Genomic DNA, 25,351 nt, shown 5'->3' on the forward strand with positions numbered 1-25,351 from the left:
GCGAGAGAGAGGCTGAGAGAAAGAAAAAAAAAAACCCACGTGACGGCTCGCGATAAGGAGCCGGCTCGCGTCGTTCACGTCAAAGAGTCGGCTCTAAGAGCCATTTCGTTCGCGAACGACCCATCACTAGTGGCTGCAGCTGTTAGCTGTGTGCTAGGCCTCCCCTCAGCTAACTGGAGCCCCGTGTTTGTGCTGCTGGAACATTTTTGATGACATTAGCTGATCAATGACTTGGCTGCTGTACGAACAGAGCTCAGGTCCAGTGTTGGTGAGTGAAACTGGGATTTTATTTGGATGTCGCTGAGCTCCTTAGCAGGTGTGTGTTTGATGCACCTGTGCATAGTTAGTAGTTGGTTTCAGCTTTGCAAAACACTGCGAGGAGAAGTTTGGCTGACAGTGTGGATGACTCAGGCATGACAAGTGTTACAGAATCCAGCGACAGCAGTCAAGTGTGAAACACGAGCAGGGAAGCTCGTGTTGCCTCGTCTACCCCAAAAACCACCCGTCAGGGTAACGCGCTGTTTCTAAGTAGTGGTTGTATTTCAGAGCTTTAATTCTGTCCAAAGAGATAAAAACGACCACAAAATATCAGAAAACTGATGCAAAATAACTACAAAGAGGCTGAAAACAAGTAGCACGGAGGGATTAACCACGTGCTCAGTTTTAATGACACCCAGTGATTAAATCAGCTGTAAACAAATGTCAGTCATACCTCTGTGGAAAGCCTTCTTTATCTTCATTTCCTTTATCTAAAGTGCTCGTCAGGAGCTTTCAGAGGAATTTTCATTCACTTTTTACACCCACAGTATAAAATAAATAAACGAGTGTTTATGGTGTTGTTGTTTTTGAGCGTTAAACATTGGGGATCTCATGCTGGGCCTTTGTGGCATTTCCTGTGCAGCAGAGGAGCCTCTGATTACAGGAAGCCGCCTCTTACTGCGTTTGTAATCAGCTGATTGGAGATGAACAGTCACCATCTGGACTCAATAAAAAGGTGTGTTCACTTTTTAAGGCTGCAGCAGTTTATATGTCACCTAACGAAGGACGAGTTGCCATTTTTCCACCTGATTTACTTCCCAGATAAAGAATTCCCAGCCAAACGTTCAGTGGCTTCAGAAAGTGCCTTTTTATGCTGAGGTCAGTGCTCAAATAATCGTTTATAGAAAGTCCTTCTTCCCATTAATTATCTTAGACTTATGTGGGGATGCTTGAAAGGGTTTAGTTTGCTACTGAAGCTTTTTATTATGTCCGATCATTACTTGCACTGAAGTCTTTTGCCCTGTTTTCTAATGGCGCTCTAAAGTGAAAGATGCCACCTGCAGACACGTCGCTGTTAACAGATCAGCGACTCGCAGGTGAAAGGCTGACGGTGTGAGCAGCTGTAGCACAGATGTGCTGATGTTTAAACAGGCAGTAGCTGTGATGTCATCCCTGAAGCGAGCTGTAGCCTGCTGTAAGAGCTGCAGCGCGTCCTGTTTAGATGCTCCAGCAGCATTTCCTGCAGCTGCACGCTGGAGACCGGCCCTTTGTGTGTGCGTTATCTTCAGGATGCAGCTTTCTTCCTGCTGACTCTTTCTTCTGTAACAGACCTTCGGGGTGTTCGGTGGATGAATGCGTGCCGTCCATCGAGGGTTGTTGTGAAACGTTGTGTCCCTCGACTCCTTCGGGGGTTTTCTATGTTTGTTCTAAAGCTTTGTCTTCTCAGCATTTGGGGGCAGGTGTGAACTCTATTTAGGATCTAAATTCAGACTCACAACAGTGTTACACAACACAGCATTAATGTCCGATCACTGAAACCCTGAATAGTGAATAAAAATCTCCACGTGGATTTAACTGAGGAAATGGGTCAGATTAGCTCAGAAAGTCCTGCAGTGATTCATGTTTCAGCTGATTTATGCTTTTTTTTTTTAGCAGTCATGTCAGGAGAAGACAGAAGCTGTTTGATAATGAAGAGCATGTCCACATGTTTAATGAAGACAACTCAGTGTGGGCCCAAACAGCTGTGTAGCCTTTATAAAACACTTATGCTAATTATGGAAAAAAGGCACTTTGCATGGGAGCATAAAGATAAGGCTCCGGAGCAATGGATGAAGGTCATGTGGTCTAAGAAGAGAGGTCAACAAAGTGTTGCACCCATCATGCCTAGTGGCCACTGTGTGAGTCTGTGGGGATGTGTCGTGGTCTGGAGTCGCTCTGTTGGACACTTCAGGACATCGATGGCACAGCGTGCTCCAACTGAGAGCTCGAGCAGTCATCAGGCTCAGAGTATGAAAGAGTGCAGAACTTTAAAGAGTCTGTGGGATGTGCTGCAGAAGACTGTTTGCAGCAGTCCAACTTTCCCATCATCCATACAAGATCTCTGGGTGGATCCTGCAGCACTGCATGAGCTTATCAACATGATGCTCTGGTGATTTAATGGCATCATCAAAGCTAAAGGCGATCCAACAAACTTTACAGAGAAAACATTTGACCTTGCAAGTAAATCAGTACAGTATTATTAAACTGACTGTAGACCGGGCATGACTGTTTCTGGGACTAAGACTGACTCTGTTTTCGTCTCTGAAGGGTTACCATGGTATTCGGAGATGGGCGTGGCTGCTTTATCGCGCTGTAGCTCTCAGCACACAGTGTCTTCATGATCCCTTCCATCAACGCAAACATAACAATGATGCAGTGATACCCAAAATAACAATTGGCTTGTTATAAATAGCATTTGGTCAAACAGGCTTGCACAGTGTTGTGCTGCATTAGATGTGTTCAAGTTGCCTGACTGCCAACACAGAACAACAAGCTGCAGCCACAAATATGTCTGCCTCTGGTTCTGAGTGAGCCACAGCACCATTTTCAGACAGTCAGTCTCCTAAAGTCTGACTGCTGATGATTTGTTTGTTTTTCTTCTCTGATGGTGCCTCTCCTCCTGCTGGGGAGTTTCACACCAGCGTTTAACTCTTCAGCCCGAGCTTTCAGCTTTGGCATGTCACCTGAGTTTAGATCACATCTTCTACTAAAGCTGCAGTTTGCATCGGGCTGTAAACGTGTTTCTTTCTGCTGTAAAGTTGGACGTTTTAACCTGTGAGTCTGTGGGGACTGACTCACTGCTGGAGCCCCAAGTGGACGTCAGAGGAACTGCAGCTTTTATTTTCAGTCACCTCAATTTTAATTTTTTTGTGATAAAGTTGAAGAATTTCAGCAGAATCATAGATTTACAGAATTATAAATTTCAGTGTTTGCTACCACTGAATATTAGCCTCACAGACACATCTCACTCTGAATGTTAGTCGCTTTAAAAGTGACGATCAGAGGGACGGAGTTTGATCTGGAAAAAGTAAAATACTTTTGTCAGATTTCCTGCAACTTTTTGGAAACTGCTGAACCGTCAACGACAGTTTGTTGTCTTATTTTATGCAAATAGTGTGAGTGTGTGCGTTACGGTGTGTGGTGAATTGGAGCTAAACCCAGATATCTGACACCAACTGCACAAACAAAAAAACAACCTTTATGAATGTCATGAAAAATCCAAAAACAGGAAACAAAATCCTCAGAAAATCTAAAAGTTACAAGAAACAGCTAAAACATCGGGGACCTCAAGACTTAAATATGAACAGACCAGAACCAGGAACAGGACTCGGCATCTTCCTCCCAGTTTATTTGTTTTTATTATGAAGCACTTTGTTTTTAAACTTGCTGAACAAATAAAATAAACTGACTATATATTGATTTTATTGTCTGATCATGTAGCCGTTCTCTCCTTGGTTTAGTGGACACGACATGAACGAGTGATTCTAAAATACTTTTAATGATTCACAGTTTTTTGTACACTTGTGTACTTTATACACATTATAAACACTTTAGAGAACGATGATAATAACTGTAAGAGCCTCTGATGATAATGTTTTATCATTCATTGAGCCAGAAAAGCTCACAGGTGAGATCCTCACCTGGTCTCCTCACCAGAAATCATCATCCTGCTTTAGTAAAAAAAAAGAAACTAAACCAGTAAATATTTAAAAAAATCAAACTTTTCTTTGGCTCATAGAAGCTTTATGTGATTTGAAAGCATCTGCAAATAAGATCAGTTTAGTGGTGGAGACGTAAGCCCACCTCGCACGGTGACAGCGGCCCGATGGCCTGCAGCTCACACTGGCTTCAGGTTTTCACAGGAATGAAAACGCACAGAGCTCAGCGTCATATGCAAAGCTCCCGGGGCGCGGCTGATCTGGGCAGACTGCGGTTTAGCTTCCGCTGACGTGGACGACTGTTCGCTGGAATTTATTGTAAAGGATCAAAGCTGAAGAAATGCCCATCGGAGGCTTTACTAACACAACAGGCTCAGAACAAACAGCCGTGCAGGAGGAGACAAAGAAACGAGCAGCAACCAGGAGAAGACTGCAGTGTTTTTATAAAGAGGAGCATGCACCTCAGAACACAAAACACTCATCCACTGTTCTCCTGTTGGCTGAAAACTACAAATCTGAAGTGACAACAAACCAAAAACACAACAGTTACAAAATGCAACGCAAAAGCAAAAGAAAGGAAAAAGAAAAGATAAGAAACAAAACGACTAAAACGAGATGAAAAAAGCACCAACACATGTCATGAAAATGACACACAAACCAAAATGTGACACAAACATCAGCAAAGAGAAGCAAAACTGCTAAAAGTTCAAACACCTCTGTTTATTGTGTGTCTCTGAATTCAATCACCTCGATTCTTAGCGTCAGTATTGTGAGTAAAATAAAGAGAAAACACGACCAAACAGGAGCAGAGCTTCTTTAAACCTTTCCTGCCTGCGAGCTCCGGGTCCGTCTCAGCTCCCGCCACCTCTGCAGCACGTGTCATGTTCACCACCTGAGCACAAACACACAAACTGTGGCTGCTGAGTGTGTTTGAGGCTCAGCACACCTGTGGCCAAAAAGAAGAAGTTTGTCTGCTGTGTCCACATGGCTGAGACACACAAGAGTGAAATGAGCCGTCAGTGGCAGAAAGCTGCAGATAAGCCTGAAAACTGTGGCTTTAAGACACTTCCTGCTTTCTTGCACAGCAGCGAACAATACAGTGGACATTAAGCCACACACGTGTCATATTTAATGCCGTATATGGAAGAAAACACACGTGTGTATAATCTTCAACTGTCAAACTTCATAATTTCATTAAGAACATCCCATTTATTTACTTTATTTGCTTTTACAGTTTGCTTTGGCTCATACTCCACCTGCTCTGTCCGATCAGTTTTGCAGCTTTTGCGTGACTCTGAGCGGAGAGCAAAGGTCACACGTCACAGTTCATCCTGCTGCTTCGATTAGCAGTCACAACATCAATAAACAGTGACCCACTTCCACCACAGCCGTACAGGCCCGAGCCATAACATTACCTCCACCATGTTTGACGTGTGATGTGGTATGCTTCAGACCACCAGCTGTTTCTCTCCTCTATATTCACGCAGCCATGAAACTGTTTTTCAGTAAACTGTTCAATTACTGTGATAATGGAGGCCTGTATGAAAGTGTCACTGTCTAAATGAACCTGTCTGTAGATGGAAATATTAACAGCAGGTGTGTAAACATCCACTCTAGTCTAAGACACTCATCCTTTGCTGACCTGTAGATGTAAAACCAAAAGTTTCCAATGAGGAGTCATGATGGGAGAGCTCTGAGTTAATGGCATTAAAATGCAGAACATGAAGGAACATGTTTATTAAAAAGGCCAGCCTCGTGTACCAACTTCACAGGAAAAAACATCAGCTGGTGTTCTCATTTATACTGCAGTAAAACCACAAAACTCCCACCAGAAGTTACACTGACAGAAAGAAGCAGAGAAACTGTAGTGGTATCACAAACCCAGACCTCTCAGTTTTTCACACCTACCATCTCTCTGCTACGTGGCACAGATGTCTGTACTGTTTGAACATGTCAGTTTACTGGTTGGATTTAAAAAACCTTTCAACATTTCTGTTCATTCGTGTGCCACACAGACAGTAACAGACTACATGTACCGCCGTTACGTATTTAAAATACTAAATATGAGTAACTGTATTCTGTTACAGTTACCGTTTAAAAAGGTGGCATTTAGAATAGTTACTTTCTTGAAATAAAGGGATTACTTTCCTGTTTCATATGTTCGGCTATGCCCTCTCTGTTTTTGGTAATTCCACACTGGTGGAAACCCAAACAAAACACGCATTAAGACCAGGCTCTCTGTCCTGGTCGTTGTGTCCTTGGGCAAGACACTTTACCCTACTTGCCTACTGGTGTTGGCCAGAGGGGCCGATGGCGCGATATGGCAGCCTGGCTTCTGTCAGTCTGCCCCAGGGCAGCTGTGGCTACAACTGTAGCTGCCTCCACCAGTGTGTGAATGTGAGAGTGAATGAATAGTGGTATTGTAAAGCGCTTTGGGTGCCTAGAAAAGCGCTATATAAATCCAATCCATTATTATTAATTCAATTCAATTTTATTCATGTAGCGCCAAATCACAACAAAAGTCGCCTCAAGGCGCTTCATAGATACAGAGGAAACCCCAACAATCATATGACCCCCTGTGAGCAGCACTTTGGCGACAGTGGGAAGGAAAAACTCCCTTTTAACAGGAAGAAACCTCCGGCAGAACCAGGCTCAGGGAGGGGCGGGGCCATCTGCTGTGATTGGTTGGGGTGAGAGAAGGAAGACAGGATGAAGACATGCTGTGGAAGAGAGACAGAGGTTAATAACAGATATGATTCAATGCAGAGAGGTCTGTTAACACATAGTGAGTGAGAAAGGTGACTGGAAAGGAAAAACTCAATGCATCATGGGAATCCCCCGGCAGCCTACGTCTATTGCAGCATAACTAAGGGAGGATTCAGGGTCACCTGGTCCAGCCCTAACTATATGCTTTAGCAAAAAGGAAAGTTTGAAGCCTAATCTTGAAAGTAGAGATAGTGTCTGTCTCCTGAATCCAAACTGGAAGCTGGTTCCACAGAAGAGGGGCCTGAAAACTGAAGGCTCTCCCTCCCATTCTACTTTTAAATACTCTAGGAACAACAAGTAGGCCTGCAGAGCGAGAGTGAAGTGCTCTAATAGGGTGATATGGTACTACAAGGTCATTAAGATAAGATGGGGCCTGATTATTTAAGACCTTGTATGTGAGGAGCAGGATTTTGAATTCAATTCTGGATTTAACAGGAAGCCAAAACAGGAGAAATCTGCTCTCTCTAGTCCCTGTCAGGACTCTTGCTGCAGCATTTTGGATCAGTTGAAGGCTTTTCAGGGAGTTTTTAGGACTTCCTGATAATAATGAATTACAGTCGTCCAGCCTGGAAGTAATAAATGCATGAACTAGTTTTTCAGCGTCACTCTGAGACAGGATATTTCTAACTTTAGAGATGTTGCGCAAATGGAAGAACGCAGTCTGACATATTTGTTTAATATGTGCGTTGAAGGACATGTCCTGGTCAAAAATGACTCCAAGGTTCCTCACAGTGTTACTGGAGGCCAAGGTAATGCCATCCAGAGTAAGAATCTGGTTAGATACCATATTTCTAAGCTTTTCAGGGCCGAGTACATTAACCTCAGTTTGATCTGAATTAAGAAGCAGAAAGTTAGCGGCCATCCAGGTCTTTATGTCTTTAAGACATTCTTAAAGACTGCAGTTTGACCTCAGCCTTTCCAAGCAAACCTTTGAAAACGCTTTAAAGGTTTGGTCGTTAGAAATAAACTTGAGTTCATCTGAAATGTTGCAGAGTTGCTATATTTACACTTACAAACACGTCACATGAGCGTCAGGCTAATCGAGCAGGGAGCCCCGCCCTCTGTCAGCTTGGATTAAGCTTTTGCACGTATGAAGCAGATGAGCTGTCAGATTTCTGCACGTTCAGCCTCTTTTTTTAAATTGTTTGTAGACATTTTGGATGCGTAACCGTCCCCATCTCTCCTCCGCAGCGGCTGGCCTCGGTCGGCCTGGACGCCAAGAACACGGTGTGTATCTGGGAGTGGAAGAGAGGGAAGATCCTGGCCACGGCCACGGGACACTCGGACAGGGTGAGAGCGTGCACCAATCAGCTTCCTCTGCAGTTAAGCCTCGCCGCTTGCCGCCGTCTGGCAAAGCCTCTGGGCGGTGCCGTCTGAGCGGGACATAAAATCAGCGTGAAGCACCACACACCAATCAGATCTCAATAAAAAATCTTTTACAGAGTTTGAAAGTGTTTCCTTCTCATCGTACTTCCACTGTGCATGCACGCGTTTTCACATAAACCCGATAACGGACGATTCTTCTGTTCTCCAGATCTTTGACATCTGCTGGGATCCGTTTCAGCAAAGCCGCCTGGTGAGCTGCGGCGTGAAGCACATCAAGGTAACGCAGAAATCGTCGTTTTGTGCTCGTCTCCAGAAATGTGGAAGTAAAATGTAACGTATTCCTCCTACCCAGAAATATGACTGGTCAGCACATTTACCTTCTCCACCTTCATGTAGCTGCTTAGTTTCACTCGAGGTAATAAAATAGTTCCTCTGAACGCCCGTCATTAAATATCTCTGACTCTCTAACGAGCCGAGAAGGAAGCAGATATAAAAGCTGGAGACAACTCCCAGCTCAGCTTCTCTCATTGTTAGTTTGTATTGTTGATTGTTATTTATGCTTAGAAATATTTAACCATAGATGCTTAGAGGTGTATAATCAATTGTGTAGTGATAAGTTGTGTGATCTTTAACAGGCTACAGAGGCTTGGTGTGCATTCCACACCTACATCCTGGGAGCATGAGAGAGGTCATACCTTCTCTTGTTTTATGGTAGGATTAACCTAGCTACATCTGTTTTAGTCTAAGTGCTTTTCTGTTTAGATGAACTGCTGGACTTCCTCACCGGGGGGGGGTCTAGTCTACCCTCTTCCTGACCAAGGATGTTTGACCCTTTGATCAGCAACACACACACACACACACACACACACACACACACACACACACACAGTACTCTTTGTTTGTATGTAGACGTCGTATGTTAATGAACCTATGCATATTCATGTAACCTCAATAAAAGGATAGTGTATGGGAGGACGGACGAGAGCTACTGGGGTCAAGCGAAGGGACGGCGCTCTGTCCAATCTCTCCCGTGCACGAGTACCATGAAGAAGTTTGCCTACTTGCGTCTTGCTTGCAGTGTAATTATATTGTCTTAACGTTCCAGCGAATAGGTTCAAGCTACAAACCTAACACTCATCCAATCAGAGTCCAGTCCAGATATCAAAAAGCACCTTTACATGGTTCACTGCTGTGGATTTAAATACAAGACAAATCCAGGACAATTTAGATTGTTTTTTCTTTTTTATTTGCTGTTTTGAACACATTTTCCCAACGCCTCTAACCTGTAGATTCGCCGGATGGTGGCCACTTCATGACTGGCTTTAGCGTCCTCAGCCCCGTTTTTCTCTTCAGACTCGTGTTTCAGGTCGTGGTCCATGTTTGCTTCACTAAGAGTCACGACTTCCCTTGCAGGATAAACAGACGATGCCACAGGTTGCTCCTCAGGGAAAGTTTGATCCGGCAGCATTTCAGGCTCGCTCTCACTGAACTCGCTTTCTCTCGTGTCTCCGTCACTTTCTGTCGTGTCTCCATCGCTCTCCAGAAACTCTTCCATGAAGCGGTCTAAAACCGGAAAGCCATCCTCCATGAAGTGTTCAATGATGCTCGTCACATCTTCACGTAGCTTTTCCCAACGCCTCTAACCTGTAGATTCGCCGGATGGTGGCCACTTCATGACTGGCTTTAGCGTCCTCAGCCCCGTTTTTCTCTTCAGACTCGTGTTTCAGGTCGTGGTCCATGTTTGCTTCCGTGTTTGTGAAGAAGTAAGCTCAGGTGTGTTTGGTTTTAAACTCTGCAGAGGGAACTGCCATGCAGGGCCGTTGCTAGCCATTTGGGTGCCCTAAGCACAAATGCTTTATGGTGCCCCCCCCACTGAAAAAAAAAAAAAAAAAACATTAATACTTTTGAATTTCTCAGTGGAATTTGTTTAATTAAATAACAACAAACATGACAGTTAAACAAATAAATAAGGTTAAAGGAGGTTAAAAATACTGTTACAAATAAATACTGAAACAAAAATTGAACATTGGAACAAGAACAAAGAGCCTGGCAATAATGTGTAATTTTTTTTATAAAAAAATAATATATATAATATAATAGTATTATTATTAATATATTTACAAATAGTTTCACAATAGAATTTAAATAAGAAACTTAAATAAGAAAAATAAGAATTTGAACACAAAAGCCACATTCCTTAAGTAACTATGTTAAACATTTTTACAATTCGTTGTCAGAGTATGCCCTAGACTCTAGGGCATACTCTGACAACCAGAAAATGCAGGCGTGGTGTGCCTCTCTAGGGCCTAGAGAGGCACACGCCTGCATTTTCTGGTTGCAAAATCAGCTATAAGGTCATCATATGATAGCTTCTGAGCCACGTCACCATTGATGCTGATAACAGCCAGACCACTTAAACGTTCCTGCCCCATTGATGAACGCAGGTACGTTTTAATGAGTTTGAGCTTTGAAAAGCTTCGCTCAGCAGAGGCAACTGTGACAGGCAGGGTCAGTGCAATACGCAGAGCAATCCACAGATTGGGATATACCTCTTGAAGCTGATTGTCATGTAAAAATGACAGCATTTCCAAAGCAGACGTCTGTGGTGGCAGCTGAGGAAGGTTGATGATTTCCTGCATCATCTCAGGTCCATCAATGTCAGCTACTCCCTTATCTGTCAGTGTCTTCTGTACTTCAGTGCAGTGTTTTTTTTAAATCCTCCTTGGACATCCCATTCACTTTGCTGAAATCAAGCAGCACTCCATATTTCTCCTTCACTTGATTCATGGTCTCAAACCTCTCCTGTAGGGAGATTAAAGCAGAGTCCACAACACAATTGAAAAATGTGACCTCAAGCTTTTTAAGGGCATCATGGAGGGGCTCATCAACAGCTTCATATGCAAACTGCCTTTTTGTGCTCCTGAGCCTTTTCTCCTTCAACTGTGGTTCTATGTTCAGGGCCTCACAGAGTTCTTTGGCAGCTGACACAGCCTCATCAAACCCAGACTGTCTGTATTTAGAGAGGTTACTTTTGGCAGTGTCAATGAGCCTGACAGCAACATCGAGCTGCATGGAGCTGGACTGTAGTAACTTGTTCACCTGGTTTGTGATTGTAAGAAGTTCACACCACACGATGGAGCAAATCAAAAATCGAAATGAGGCTACTTCCTCAGCAAGCACTTGAGCCTCCACCTTTGCGACTGCATCACTTACAGCTTCTCTGGCCTCCAGGAGAGCATCCCTCACTTCTTTTGTCTGACTCCGGACAGCAGTTACACTTTGAAGCCTGCTTTCCCATCTAACGTCACTCCAAGATTTAAGTGTCAATTTCACATGTTTTGTTAAAATGGCCCATCGCTGGGTGGCACTGGAAAAGAAATTGAACAACTTCTGCAAATATCCAAAGTAGCCAGTTGCATCTGGAGAGGACTTGGCAGCATCAGCTATGACCAGATTCATCGTGTGAGCTCCACAAGGCACAAACAATGCTCTCGGGTTTAATTGTAGCAGTCTGGCCTGAACACCTTGCTTCTTCCCCTTCATGTTGGCCCCATTGTCATAGGCCTGTCCTCGACAGTTTTCAAATGGAATGCCAAGCTCCTTCAACTTGTCAAGGACAACATTGGACAGGTTAAGGCCAGTTGTTTGCTCCACATTTATATAGCCAAGAAAGTATTCTTTAATATCTGGTTGTGCTTGGAAACAAACAATGCGTACTATGACTGACATTTGTTCAGTGTGACTCACATCTGGAGTACAGTCAAGAATGATGGAGAAGTATTTTGCCAACTGGATTTGCTTCACAATGGCGCGGAATGTTTCTGAAGAGATAATCTGAATTAGTTCGTTCTGTGTCTCAGGGCTGAGGTAATGTGTGTGGGAACCTTCATCTTTTATGTTGGCCAAGTGATTTGCCATTACAAGGTCATATGTTGCCATAAGCTCTACTTCCTTCAAGAAGTTGCCATTGTCCGGCTCATAAAGACAGTCAGAAGAGCCCCTAAAAGACAAATTTCTGGAAGCCAGTGAGAGAGTTATTGAGAGTAATCGTTTGAGAATCTCTCGCCACTTTTTCCTTTCTGCCTCTAGTAAGGTCAACTCCTGTTGATCTATTGCCATGCTTTTCTTTAGCCGTGTGTCCAGTTCTCTCCACTTAAGCATGCACTGTATGTGGTCTTGGCTACACTCATGACCCCTCAAACGGATGTTGATGTTCGACCAGTCACTGAAGCCCTCTGTACTCAGCTTTATATCCTTCACACTGAAAAGCTTACATGCAAAGCAGAACACAGCATTGTTCTGCGGTGAGTACACTAACCAGCTCCGGTGAACCTTTTCTCCATTGGGAAGAATTTTGAACTTAAGGCTAGTGTGAAATGCTCTTCCATCAGGCCCCTTTGGAAAATTAAAATCAGAGCTGACATTAAAAGGACCTCTCCGCACAATTTCAACACGATCAGCATCTACAATGTGAGCTGGCCAAAGAGCAGGATCGGTTGAAGGGGGCACACATGTCTCCACAGTGTCACTTTCTGATAGTCTCTCAGTGACAGGACTCTCAGTGGTACTTGTGTATGGAACTGTACCTGAACTGGTGGTTGATGGTTCTTGTTCTTCTTGGCTAGGGATTGTTGCAGGGTCTACAATGGCTGGTGGTTGATGTCCAGGGATGGCACTACTACTGGATGGTTCATCCTGTCCTTGAGATCCTCCTTGAACATATTTAAGCATTGACCCTGCATACAAGAGAAAATATTCAGGGATTTTACAGAAATACAATTTTGAATCTACAGTAGGCCTACGAAAGATTGCATTATAAGACTAATAAATTAAGTAAGTCACTGGTACATTTAAAAATTACTAACTATATTTTACATGTATAGATTTTCATAATGGCAAATGGCAATATAAACATGCTGTACATAATTTGATATAAATGCGCAAGTAGGAAATCTATATTACTGGAAGATATAGGTTTCATATTACAGTTTCACCAACAGATGTCGCCCTTGATCTATGAACCTAAAGAAAGACGAGAACTATTTATGTGTTCAGACGTCAATGGCATAAATAAGATATGCGTCTTTATAGATATCCTGAAATGCAGCAACATACAAAGTAATCTTGTCTAATCTGATAATAATACTTGACTGCATCACTGACCTATCCCAAAGTTAAGGTTAATCAGTAGCATGCATGACGTTAGCCAGCTAGCAACCTGAGGAGGGAAATGCTAGTCTCACGAATCACGATAACGTTAGCAATCGTGAGTCACGATTGCTAACGTTATCTGAAAACCGTCAATTGAGTGACCATGATGAGTTGCTTTTAGTAGTCCATTCTATATTCATATCCACAACGTAAACAAACTACCCAACATCAATCATTTGCAACATTTGTTAACACAGTATGAACACTGCTAACAGGAGCTATCACAGAGTTGACGGACATGAGCGTGCAAGCAAGGGCTACAATAATGAACTTTTTTTATTATTATTATTTAAACATTGCCTTACCGGCAAGCGACGCCTGAGTTTCATCACGCTTCCTCTTCTTCTTTCTTTTCTCCGCTCCCGACTCCTGTTGCCGTTTCGAGGCCATGTTCAAACAGGTGTTTACCAATTATAGAACAGACCACTGGGAGTGGGGGGGCACCAGGAGGAGACTGGAGACAGGGCACAAAGCAGATTCACCCCTTTTCTCGGGAAAATTGTTTTATGTTGCTTTTGTATTGTTTAACCATATTAATGCATATGATATTTATAATATTAATATGGTTTACTTTTTTTTTTTACGACCCTGATTTTTTTGGTGCCCTACCGGCCATTTGGTGCCCTACGCAGTGTGCGTTATGTGCGTTTGCGGAGCTACGGCACTGAGGTTTCCCCTCGGGAGCAACTGTTTGCTTTCCTTCACTAAGAGTCACGACTTCCCTTGCAGGATAAACAGATGATGTCACAGGTTGCTCCTCAGGGAAAGTTTGATCCGGCAGCATTTCAGGCTCACTCTCACTGAACTCGCTTTCTCTCGCGTCTCCGTCACTTTCTGTCGTGTCTCCATCGCTCTCCAGAAAGCCATCCTCCATGAAGTGTTCAATGATGCTCGTCACATCTTCACGTAGCTTTTCCCAACGCCTCTAACCTGTAGATTCGCCGGATGGTGGCCACTTCATGACTGGCTTTAGCGTCCTCAGCCCCGTTTTTCTCTTCAGACTCGTGTTTCAGGTCGTGGTCCATGTTTGCTTCACTAAGAGTCACGACTTCCCTTGCAGGATAAACAGACGATGCCACAGGTTGCTCCTCAGGGAAAGTTTGATCCGGCAGCATTTCAGGCTCGCTCTCACTGAACTCTCTTTCTCTCGCGTCTCCGTCACTTTCTCTCGCGTCTCCATCGCTCTCCAGAAACTCTTCCATGAAGCGGTCTAAAACCGGAAAGCCATCCTCCATGAAGTGTTCAATGATGCTCGTCACATCTTCACGTAGCTTTTCCCAACGCCTCTAACCTGTAGATTCGCCGGATGGTGGCCACTTCATGACTGGCTTTAGCGTCCTCAGCCCCGTTTTTCTCTTCAGACTCATGTTTCAGGTCGTGGTCCATGTTTGCTTCTGTGTTTGTGAAGAAGTAAGCTCAGGTGTGTTTGGTTTTAAACTCTGCAGAGGGAACTGCCATGCAGGGCCGTTGCTAGCCATTTGGGTGCCCTAAGCACAAATGCTTTATGGTGCCCCCCCCACTGAAAAAAAAAAAAAAAAACATTAATACTTTTGAATTTCTCAGTGGAATTTGTTTAATTAAATAACAACAAACATGACAGTTAAACAAATAAATAAGGTTAAAGGAGGTTAAAAATACTGTTACAAATAAATACTGAAACAAAAATTGAACATTGGAACAAGAACAAAGAGCCTGGCAATAATGTGTAATTTTTTTTATAAAAAAATTATATATATAATATAATAGTATTATTATTAATATATTTACAAATAGTTTCACAATAGAATTTAAATAAGAAACTTAAATAAGAAAAATAAGAATTTGAACACAAAAGCCACATTCCTTAAGTAACAATGTTAAACATTTTTACAATTCGTTGTCAGAGTATGCCCTCTAAATTTCAAAATTTAGATTGCTTGGCTGGTCACCTAAAATGGCTTATTGGACTCACCAGTGACCTGCCACTTAAGACAAAAGAAATCCAAATAGAATTTGCAATATTCAGATTTACCTCTTGCATGATCTGCAAGTGGTGGGCAAGTTTCTGCCCAGAAACACCGCCCTTCTTCTGGAAAACTGTCATCAACTGAGGTGTAATTCTGTCTAACTGTGCCGCGAAGGTCATCTCCAGTTGAAGTGTTGTAATACACTGGAATTCAGCATTTACCTGTATATCTCTCTCTCTCTCTCACACACACACACACACACACACACACACACACACACACACACACACACACACACACACACACACGAAGACTGGTGCTTAATCATTGGTATGATTATTTTGTTATTTCTTCATTAAATGCTACAATGCAATTGCCATCACTTCATAAAGCATGATTATCATATGGGTTAGTATACAGTGCATGAAGGATGTTACTACTGTTAATCAAAGAAGAAATGAATGGCATCAGTCCATTTAACGGGTTTAAAGGGTTTTAAAAAGCAGATATTTGTCTGTTTCAGGTGGTTGGCAACACATTTTCCTGTGCTCTTTGTCCACTGGTGGGAGTGTCTCACCTGTGAGGTCAGCGGGGCAGAACTCTGCCATCAGCAACAGAGAGCAGAGAAAATTTAGATGTGCAACTAAAAACATGCTTGCCATGTAAGCCCCAAACATCTCTGAAATTGCTCTGCAAACTTCAGAGTACTTATACTTCAGGAGTCCTGTGGGTACCGTAAAGACTCATGTATGCAAACAAACCACATTTTTTTTTGCAATCTGATCCTTTTTCTCTTGGCTGTTTCCTTCAGGGATCACCACAGTGAATGATCCACCTCCATCTAACCCTATGCTCTGCATCCTCTTAACTCACAAGAACTAAATTCCTGTTTTTCATTTCACTTTCGCAAGTTTTTTTTTTCTTTTGTCCTGGATAAAAGAAATTTAATCATATATATTAATTGATATTAATTAATATCAATATTAATAATCACAAGAACCCTTAAGATGAGATAGATAAACTTGTCCCTGCAATACTGTGACAAATACTGTTGTGATAAATATGTAAGGAATTTGCATGTACTTACCAAAATAACACCATCTTCTTGAATAAACAGTAACACATAAGGGGAAGAAAATCTGCCAGAAAAGGAAGACAAATAAAAAAAAAATAAACTTTAGAAAGACAAACAATTACCGTTTCCAAGCCATTAGTGCATTACTTCATGATACTCCCTTGTAACAAAACAAATCTTACTTGTGCCTCTGTGCAAACTACAGATGGCACGATACCACTTTTTTATGTCCGATACCGATATCATAAATTTGATTATCTGCCGATGCCGATATGAATCCGATATAGTGTATTTTATAATAAATAAAACTGTTTTTATAAATATTTTGCTGCATTTTGTATAAGTTCATACTCAGTTTTAAAAACAAAACATTAAAGCTATTCTGTTATACCTGTATGCAAAAAATACACTGCACCCAAAATATTTTATACTTCAGCAATACTGATCAACCTAAAAAACTTACACCATCCTCCTTATTCAGGTATTCTAAACAGTACATAGAAATATTAAACTAACTAATAGGACTGCCAACTCCCAGCAAAAATATTAGGAAACCACCCCGCACCCTTCGCCTGATAATGCTTAATTGACGTAATCTACTTTAATGCACAGAAATCAGTTATTTTTCTATAATAATTTGATTCAACATTTTTCTTCAATACAGTTGCAGACAGCGCAGACAGCGTACCTTCCCAAAGGAAAAAGTGCTATATGTACTACTATTACTAGGGCATATATTAGACTTAATATTTACTACATACAATAATGGATCTCTATACATTTAACCAGATCACCACTTTGGTAGTAAGATTTAGAATAATTATTTATTAAAAGCTAGACATTTTAAATGAGAATAAGAAAGAAAATTATGTCTTTGTGTCTCCCTTTCCCTGTTAATGCCCTACCTGGCCCCCTGGCAAAACTTTGCTAGATCCGCCCCTGCACAGTTACCAGATGTCAGCTACATAGAAAAGGATCCTGGTGTTATTTGTCTCTCATAAACAGTTCATAACTTCCCTTCAACTCATTCATGTGACCTAAAATGTAAACCTGTTTCTTCATTACCTGTTCAGCTCTAATGATTCAGTAAAAACTTCTCCTGGTTTCACCTTCATGTTTCCTTCTCACCACATATCCAAACTATCATGACCAGCAGCTATTACGGCTGTGGCTCCAGAAAACATAAGCGGATACTAGAAGTAATATTAAAAAAATTCTAGCAACAGCTTATCAAGCTTAAACGTGCTGCTGTTGTTTATCTGCCGTTTTCCTCTTTCTAGCGCAAACTGGGTGACTAACAAATGAGAGAGACTAGCGACAGAAAAGCCGATCACCTGATAATCGATCAGTTTCATGATTGAAGTAGCAACAGGAGAGGGAGGGGGGAGAATGAGGGAAGAAGTTTTAGCTGTTCAGCATGAAGACACCGAATAACTCCAGCTTTGTGTCTTTTTTCATTCTAGCTGAAGTATAAAACAAATCGCTTCCTTTCCCCCACAATACAAAACTCCGACAGCCAGTCCAGCTGTGGCTCCATACATCGGTTGTTAAGCTCAACATGGAAATACTATGCAAACATAAAGAGATGAACTTACACACTTGCTTTACTTCTCTGTGTTAGTTTTCTCTGAGATTAAATGCAGCGGTTTGGAAGCACGTAGCGAGGCTTTAAATGCTAAACCAGACCGCTGACAGGTCTCGCACTCAACAGCTCAAGTGAAGCAACTTCTTTTCTGAGTTAATTTCAGTCCTGACAAACATCACTCTCAGTGCCTTTTGATCTCACATTTTTGGCAACCACTGAGTTATTCTCCTCCACAGTTTACAACCATTATTTTTTTCTGCACAAAAGACGTTGTGCAACGCCAATCCTACTTATTTCCTACTGCACCCCTGACTGTGCAGGTGCGTTCAGAAGCCCCCTCCCCCGCCCGACTATTCCTTAATGCCAATGTTGTGGCGGGAGGGACGATTTCTCAACTTAAAACTGCAGGCGACTGTACAGTGAACTTTACAGCTAACTACAGAGAAATTGCCTCGTTCCATAATTTGTTAGTACAAAGTGTGCCACAAGAACTAAGCTAAAAACATGACATTTTAACGCATCAATACAATTACTCTTTTAATAGAGCAGTAGCTAATAGAGCACATAGCTAGCTTAAGTCAAATTCATGACAAAGTTCAGAGGTGTACAACTACTTAGACTTCTTTCTCCATGTGCACACGTCTTAAAGAGTCAACATGCTTTGACTGAGGTAAAAAAAATAAAACAAAAACGACCGTAAAAGGTTTACTTACCGAAGCTAGACCACCTTTATATGAAGTTGTGCGATTAACTTGAGCCCGCTTGCAGCACACAAAGAGTCCGCTTCTTCAGTCCGCGTGCAAAATGGTGGCCTGTCCTAACGCATGCGCAAAATGGCCCAGCAGGAGGCTATGAAAAACATACTTAAGCATTTTGAGCTACATTTAATTAACTAAAATTAATTGGATTAAAACGCAGGGAATGTATTCTGGAGTTACTCGAATTATATATGTAGACAGGAATTACTCATTTGAATTGAAAAGATATACCAAAATATAATATGCTATATTTAAAAGGAGACAATATCACTTTTTTCAGTGTACAGTCCCAATCAAAAGTTTAAGGCAACTTGAAAAAGGGCACAAAATCATATTTTTAATGATTTTTTTTTTTTTTTTTGGAAATAATTTTTCTTAACAAGGTTCCAAGTAGAGCTTCACCATGCAACAAGAAGACATGGGAATGAGACAAAAAAAACGAGCATGCAATTTATTGAAAACGACACTTAAACTGAAACTGGCTGTTTTACAGCTGATCTAAAGTTTAGGAGCACACCTCCAAATAAACCCTGTAAACCCCCCAAAAAAGAAATCAATGTTCCCAAACATAAACATGGAGTAGCTCCACAGTTATTGTTTTTCTTCTATGGTGCAAATAGTTTTTAAAATTACTTTGGAAATTTTGTTCAACCCCAATGAGCCTTTGCGGTGTATTATATTAAAAAAAATTGTGATTATTTATTCCAGATAATTCTGACAATAGGTCATTTAACAGATTTATATCATTTTCAAAGGTAAAATTTTGATGTTTACAAAGTTGAATTAAGTTTTTCAAAGCTGAAAAAGACTGCATATGTTTGCAAGCAGCATATTCTGTTAATATTAATTGCAAGGCAAGGGTTATCTGATGATTGTAGGTTATCTGAGGATCACATGGTCTGACCTTGAGGTGAATTTGGTGGGATGTCCACTCCTGTGAAGATCAAAGGCTAAAAGGCTAGCATATGCATATATATATATATGCATATATATATGCATATGCAGTAAGGGTATACTTAGTGTTTTTTGTATTTTAGTTTGCTTTTTGTTAAATAAATAATAACATTGCATAACATCATGTATTATTGTTCATCTGAGGATACATTTAAATAATTGATTTTGGATATATAGACTAGCTGCTCTAATGCATCATTCTCTCTTTCTCTGCAAATTTGCCCAAACTCCTCTCTTTTTAAGGTACGAGGGTTATTTACAGTAAAAACTCATGTTAACAATGCTGGAGGATTAAGGTGGTACTCTGCTTTGCTTTTTCTTTATCAAACTAACTCCTTTATGCAGAAACAGTAGAAACAATTGATGACAACATGTCATATTGTTACATTGTTAACACTGTTGTTTGTTGTCTATGATGTGCTCACAGGCGCAGCTCCAAAACCGTATGTCACAATACTTAAAGAAAAGGGGCTGCTGCAGTGTCAAGTTCCAGGTGCTTCTCCTAAACCCACAGTTGAGTGGTGGGACAGTGACAACAAAACACTTCCTTTTAAGACGGTGCAGGATGAAGAACAACAAGGTCGCTTCCACGTCACCGTCCAGACTACTGTAACTGAGCCTGGCTGTTATCACTGTGTAGCCACACAGATGGAAAAATGGCATCGGATTTCTTCAGAGATCTGTGTGCATCATGGTGAGTGAGATATAATTCTTCAAATAAGTGTGAACACTAAAATGTGAATATGTGCTTAGACTGAACACTAAGAATGTGGTCGGGGAGGAAAGACATGAACATAAAAGACGATGTGCATGCTGGAAAAAAGCTGTCAGTTTCTAACTGAATGTTGAAAAACTAAACTCGCAAACACATACTGTATATTATAGAAGATGAACTTGCTGTTGTGACTGATTTGTTTATGAACTCTTACATGATGCCCCAAGCTAATTTCTCTATCAAAATATTGGTGTTTTTTAAACCTGAGCATGCTTGCAGACTCTTGAAATAACACTTCCATGGTAAATCTCACTCTGCTTTATTTTTCATTTTTAAACATTAATGGCATCATATTCACACTCTGGGTGGTGCTATTACTTGGTGTTGGCTCTCTCTAGAGTATCATTTTGTGTTGCTGTTAGGACACAGTGGTGTTTTTGTGTAACTTATCTGTGTACCCAGTTTAATTAAAAACTTGTCTTATTGTCTTATTTCATAGTATAATCTTCGTATGCCCTGTCTGAAGCACTCTGTTTGTTCACTCGCTAATTATAGTCCTAGTATTCACTCACTATCTCTTTAGGGATTTGCTAGCTTGACTCGTAGCTGACTCACTAGCAGTGTGTCCTCTTCACTTGTACCTCTGCACTTTCCTGCTCAGTGTGTGAGACATCTGGTTACTCCTCGGCCTCCTTTAGTAATAATGATACTTGTAATAAATGTAGCCGCAGCTCTGCAGCTTTGCAGGAGGATTACTGAATTGGAGACTTAACATCACGGCTTTGAACAACCGAAGCTAGCCAGGCCCCTGTAGCCGGTGCAGCCGAAGGTAGCATAAGCCCCAGCATATTGTCCTGAGCAGCCAGGTAAACAGGATGGCTGGGTGACAGTGAGGAGGAAGCACAGTCTTAAACAGAAGCTCCAGGTACACCACCAACTCATTCATGTATCTAACTGTTTTCCCCACTTGGCGACACACCTGCCAGGGATCAAACTCTGGTAATTGGTGATTCTGTTCTGAGACATATGAAGGTACAGGGCTCGCAAAATTTCTCCAGTCGGGCTACCAAAATCTGTCTCAGCCCTGAGGTAAAGACAACAGCACCCATAGTCAATTGTCTTCCAGGGGTCAGAGCAGGCAACATTGATGGAAATTTAAACAATTTCAGACTCTGTAGTTTTCTCTGGTCTCCTCCCTAGTCAGACCATGACTCGCATGTTTAGCCGCATGTTCTCCTTAAATTGCTGTCTGTCTGAGTGGTGTCCAAAAAGCGTTGTGGGATTTAATTGGCAAACCTTCTGGAGGAAACCTGGTCTTGTTAGGAGAGACGGCATCCATCCCACTTTGGATGGAGCAGCTCTCATTTCTAGAAATATGGACAAATTTATTAAACCCCCCAAAATATGACTATCCAGAGTTGGGACCAGGAAGCAGAGTTGCAGTCTTGCACGCCTCTCTGCAGCTTCTCTCCTCCTGCTACCCCCCCAAAAACCCATCTCCATAGAGACTGTGTCAGCTTCCAAACAGACAAAATAAAAATAAAAATCTGCACAAACCAACTTAAACATAAGAAAACTGCACCAACAAGTAAAACAGTGAAATGTGGATTATTAAATATTAGGTCTCTCTCCTCCAAGTCTCTGTTAGTACATGACTTAATAATTGATCAACAAATTGATTTACTCTGTCTTAGAGAAACCTGGTTGCAGCAGGATGATTATGTTAGTTTAAATGAATCAACACCCCCGAGTCATTCTAACTACCAGAAACCTCGAAGGCCGAGGGGGCGGTGTGGCAGCAATTTTTCACACCAGCCTATTAATTAATGAAAGACCAAGACAGACTTTTAATTCATTTGAAAGCCTGATGCTTAGCCTCAGAAACCAGTCTTACTTGTTATCATCTATCGTCCACCTGGGCCTTACACAGAGTTTCTGTCTGATTTCTCAGACTTTTTATCTGATTTAGTTCTGAGCTCAGATAAAATAATTATTGTGGGTGATTTTAACATCCATGTAGATGCTTTGATCTTTAGATGCAGATGTACAGCCGATTCTTGTTCTGTCCAGGTGGCTCTTCTATGTTGTGCCATACATTTATGGAGTGGCTGTTTGGTTTCCCCAGTCTAGAGATCTGAGTACTCCTTGCTAAACTGTACACCATACACTACGTTCTTAAGTTTGTGTTTAGGAGTTTTGTCTTTTGGATGAACCAGTTTTTGTCTGAGTGTGTGGCTGAGTCTGAAGTACACTGGGATGTCGTGCTTGGAGAAGAATCTCCGGAGTTTCTCTGATAAACCTGCAACATAAGGGCTGACTTTGTCTTTCTCCCTAGTTGATCTCTGACCTTCTTTACTGTGCATGCAGTGGTTTGTATCATATCTATCTAATAGACTCCAATTTGGAGGGATTTTTTTCTGGCCAGTGTTGCCCCATTGTTAGCAATATTAACTCAGCTAACTGCAAAATTTCCAAGGACCTCACCACTATCCTAGCTCCCCTCATGAGGAACATGCCCCATCACATTAAAAACTCGAGATGATGGATCATGATGAAACTAATCTCCTGTGATGTAGTCTCTCTCTTCACATACATAACTACAACTGAGGCAGTGGAGACTGTCAGAAAATGACTACAACAAGACAGCTTTTTAGAAAACAGAACCAGCTTCACGTCTGATCAGATTTGCACACTGTTAGACCTCTGCCTTACCACCACATATTTTAAATACAACAAGGTTTCTACAGAGAAAAACATGGATGTGCCATGGGCTCCCGGTGTCACCTATTGTAGCCAAACTTTACATGGAGCTTGTTACCTAAACTGAAATAATTGCTACTATTTGGAGTAAGTGTAGTAAATGAAAAGTATTTTTATGAGCCACCTCATCTATTTGATCATGAACATTTATGTTGGAAAGGTTTGGTCACCATTTTACACAATTTGTTTTCTCAAATTCATGTTGTTTTCTGATGTGTATGCATCATTGTCTGTTACACTTGTCTAATGAGAAACTTTTTGTACTGTTTCCACAGAAAAGATGTGTTAGGGAAAATATTCTAAAACACTTCTTCAGTAAAGACTCAGAGAAGAGAAACACACAGAACTTCTTGCTAGCAAGGGCAGCCTCCAGACTGAGACTCGCACTAAGAAACTGCCCCAATCTTTATTTATACTTCAGTAGGTGTGTGTGTGTGTGTGTGTGTGTGTGTGTGTGTGTGTGTGTGTGTGTGTGTGTGTGTGTGTGTCCTGCTGATCAAAAGGTCATGAGAGCACAAAAGGTACATCCTTGGTCAGGAAAGGGGGTAGTCTCCCCCACCCTAGATAACATGGTGAGGAAGTCCAGCAGTTCATCTATATGTAAAGAAGCACTTAAACTAAAACAGACATAGCTACGTTAATCCTGCCGTAAAACAATAAAACAAGGTATGAGCTCTCATGCTCCCAGACGTGGGGGTGCATTCCTGGGATGCACCCCAAGCCTGCAGCCTGTTAGAGATCACACACAATTAATTATATGCCTCTAAGTATACATGGTTGAATATTTTCTAATACAAATAACTACATGCAGTATTCTACCATATGCAAACTTATATCACTAAAAGATTATACTGACTACTAAATACAATTTTCCATTGACAAGATGGATCAACCACCCTCAGGTAAAGTCCAAAATACCAGCCAGTCAGCAAGGTAAATGACAAAAAAAAAAACCCAACTCCAGGAACCAGCACAATAAGTCACACAAAAAGATCTGTTAGGAACATAAAGAAGTCATGGTAAAGTTTAAAAAAAAAATCGAATAATGTAATGTTTAATTTTTTAGAAGTACAGGAGAAATATTTGTTGTTTAAAAATATTTAATTTACTTCAGCAGTTGAAATTACAAGTTATGCAGGCACAGGCTTTTAGATTAATGAAGGCTAGAAATGTAAAAAGAGAAATAGGGAGGAGTGCAAAGTGAGCAGAAATTATAAAGTCAAAGAGGAATGACGTTAAAAAATGGAATTTGCAACTGTCAGTTTTATATTTGATTTGCTTCACTGACTTCTTCAGAAGGAGACAAAACACTGATGGCTTTATTCTGACTTTATTTAAAGATTATACATAGCTTCTCCTGAGCGACAGAATATGTTCTACAGCAGTTTTTACAGGCAGAGTGACACTGCTCAGGACCTGCATATTTCCATGTGTAAAATCAGATATCGATCCCTTTACAGAAATCACAGTGCAGGTTTACCATTTATCATATTATAATTTGTTGGATTTGTTCAGAATGCCATATTTATATTGTGCAAAGGAGTTAATAGATTTCAGTAACTTTGTGTGTTGTGTGGGTCACAACATTAGGAGTACCAGTCATTATAATTTAATGCTGTATGATATATCAACATTTACTCAGCCTCAAATACCTTTATAACAATGTCAGAAAAACCTTAACATTTAATTTAAATGTAATTTAAACTTTATAACAGATGAGACTTTATGGTGCTGAGTTATAAATGAAGTGATTCTAAAAACTTTGTCTCACTTCACTTGTTCCAAATTTTGTCCTGTTACAGCTTTATTCCAAAATGGATTAAATTAATTTTTCAATTCAATAAGAAAAATGAAAATTTGGTAGAAGGGTAGAAAAAAGTGACTGCAACACTGAAGGACCCAGTGAGCACAGAGGCATCAGTCATCTGTCAGTGGCAGCGCTTCAGCATTGCTCTGTGGAGAGGAAACTCTTCAAGAAGAAACATTTCTGCAGCACTTCATCAATCACATCTATAAGCAATGTTCCCTCTAAGCTGCATGCGCAATTGCACACTGCTGGCACGGTCTCTGTGCACAGAAAATCTGCGTTGCGCACAAAAAAAATCTTAAAACGATGCCACCTTATCCCATAGTTCAGCCAATAATGCAATTCACATTCGTATATACGCAGCTAATCAACATCGTTGACAGGCCATGAAAGCGTCCTTATCAATGTTTCCTCTAGTTTTTCATGTGTCTGAGCGAACATACAAACTCCCTGAGCGGCCCCTTGTGCCGGCTTTATAAAAAAAAAAAGTTG

General features: G+C 41.2%; 1 protein-coding gene across 1 annotated transcript in view; it reads left to right on the plus strand.

Moving 5' to 3' along the window:
- The first annotated feature begins 190 nt into the window (after positions 1 to 190).
- Positions 191 to 25,351, plus strand: part of LOC309706216 (uncharacterized protein) — a 29,799-nt gene continuing 4,638 nt past the window's right edge. Inside the window, exons 1-4 of the mRNA XM_082532530.1 lie at positions 191 to 268; positions 7,914 to 8,012; positions 8,257 to 8,325; positions 20,005 to 20,271. Of these exons, the coding sequence (XP_082388656.1) occupies positions 227 to 268; positions 7,914 to 8,012; positions 8,257 to 8,325; positions 20,005 to 20,190 (396 nt within the window). The 5' untranslated portion in view covers positions 191 to 226 and the 3' untranslated portion in view covers positions 20,191 to 20,271. The remainder of the gene's footprint in view (positions 269 to 7,913; positions 8,013 to 8,256; positions 8,326 to 20,004; positions 20,272 to 25,351) is intronic.

The sequence above is a fragment of the Aulonocara stuartgranti genome (assembly GCF_965226115.1).
Source record: "Aulonocara stuartgranti genome assembly, chromosome: 5".
NCBI lineage: Eukaryota > Metazoa > Chordata > Actinopteri > Cichliformes > Cichlidae > Aulonocara > Aulonocara stuartgranti.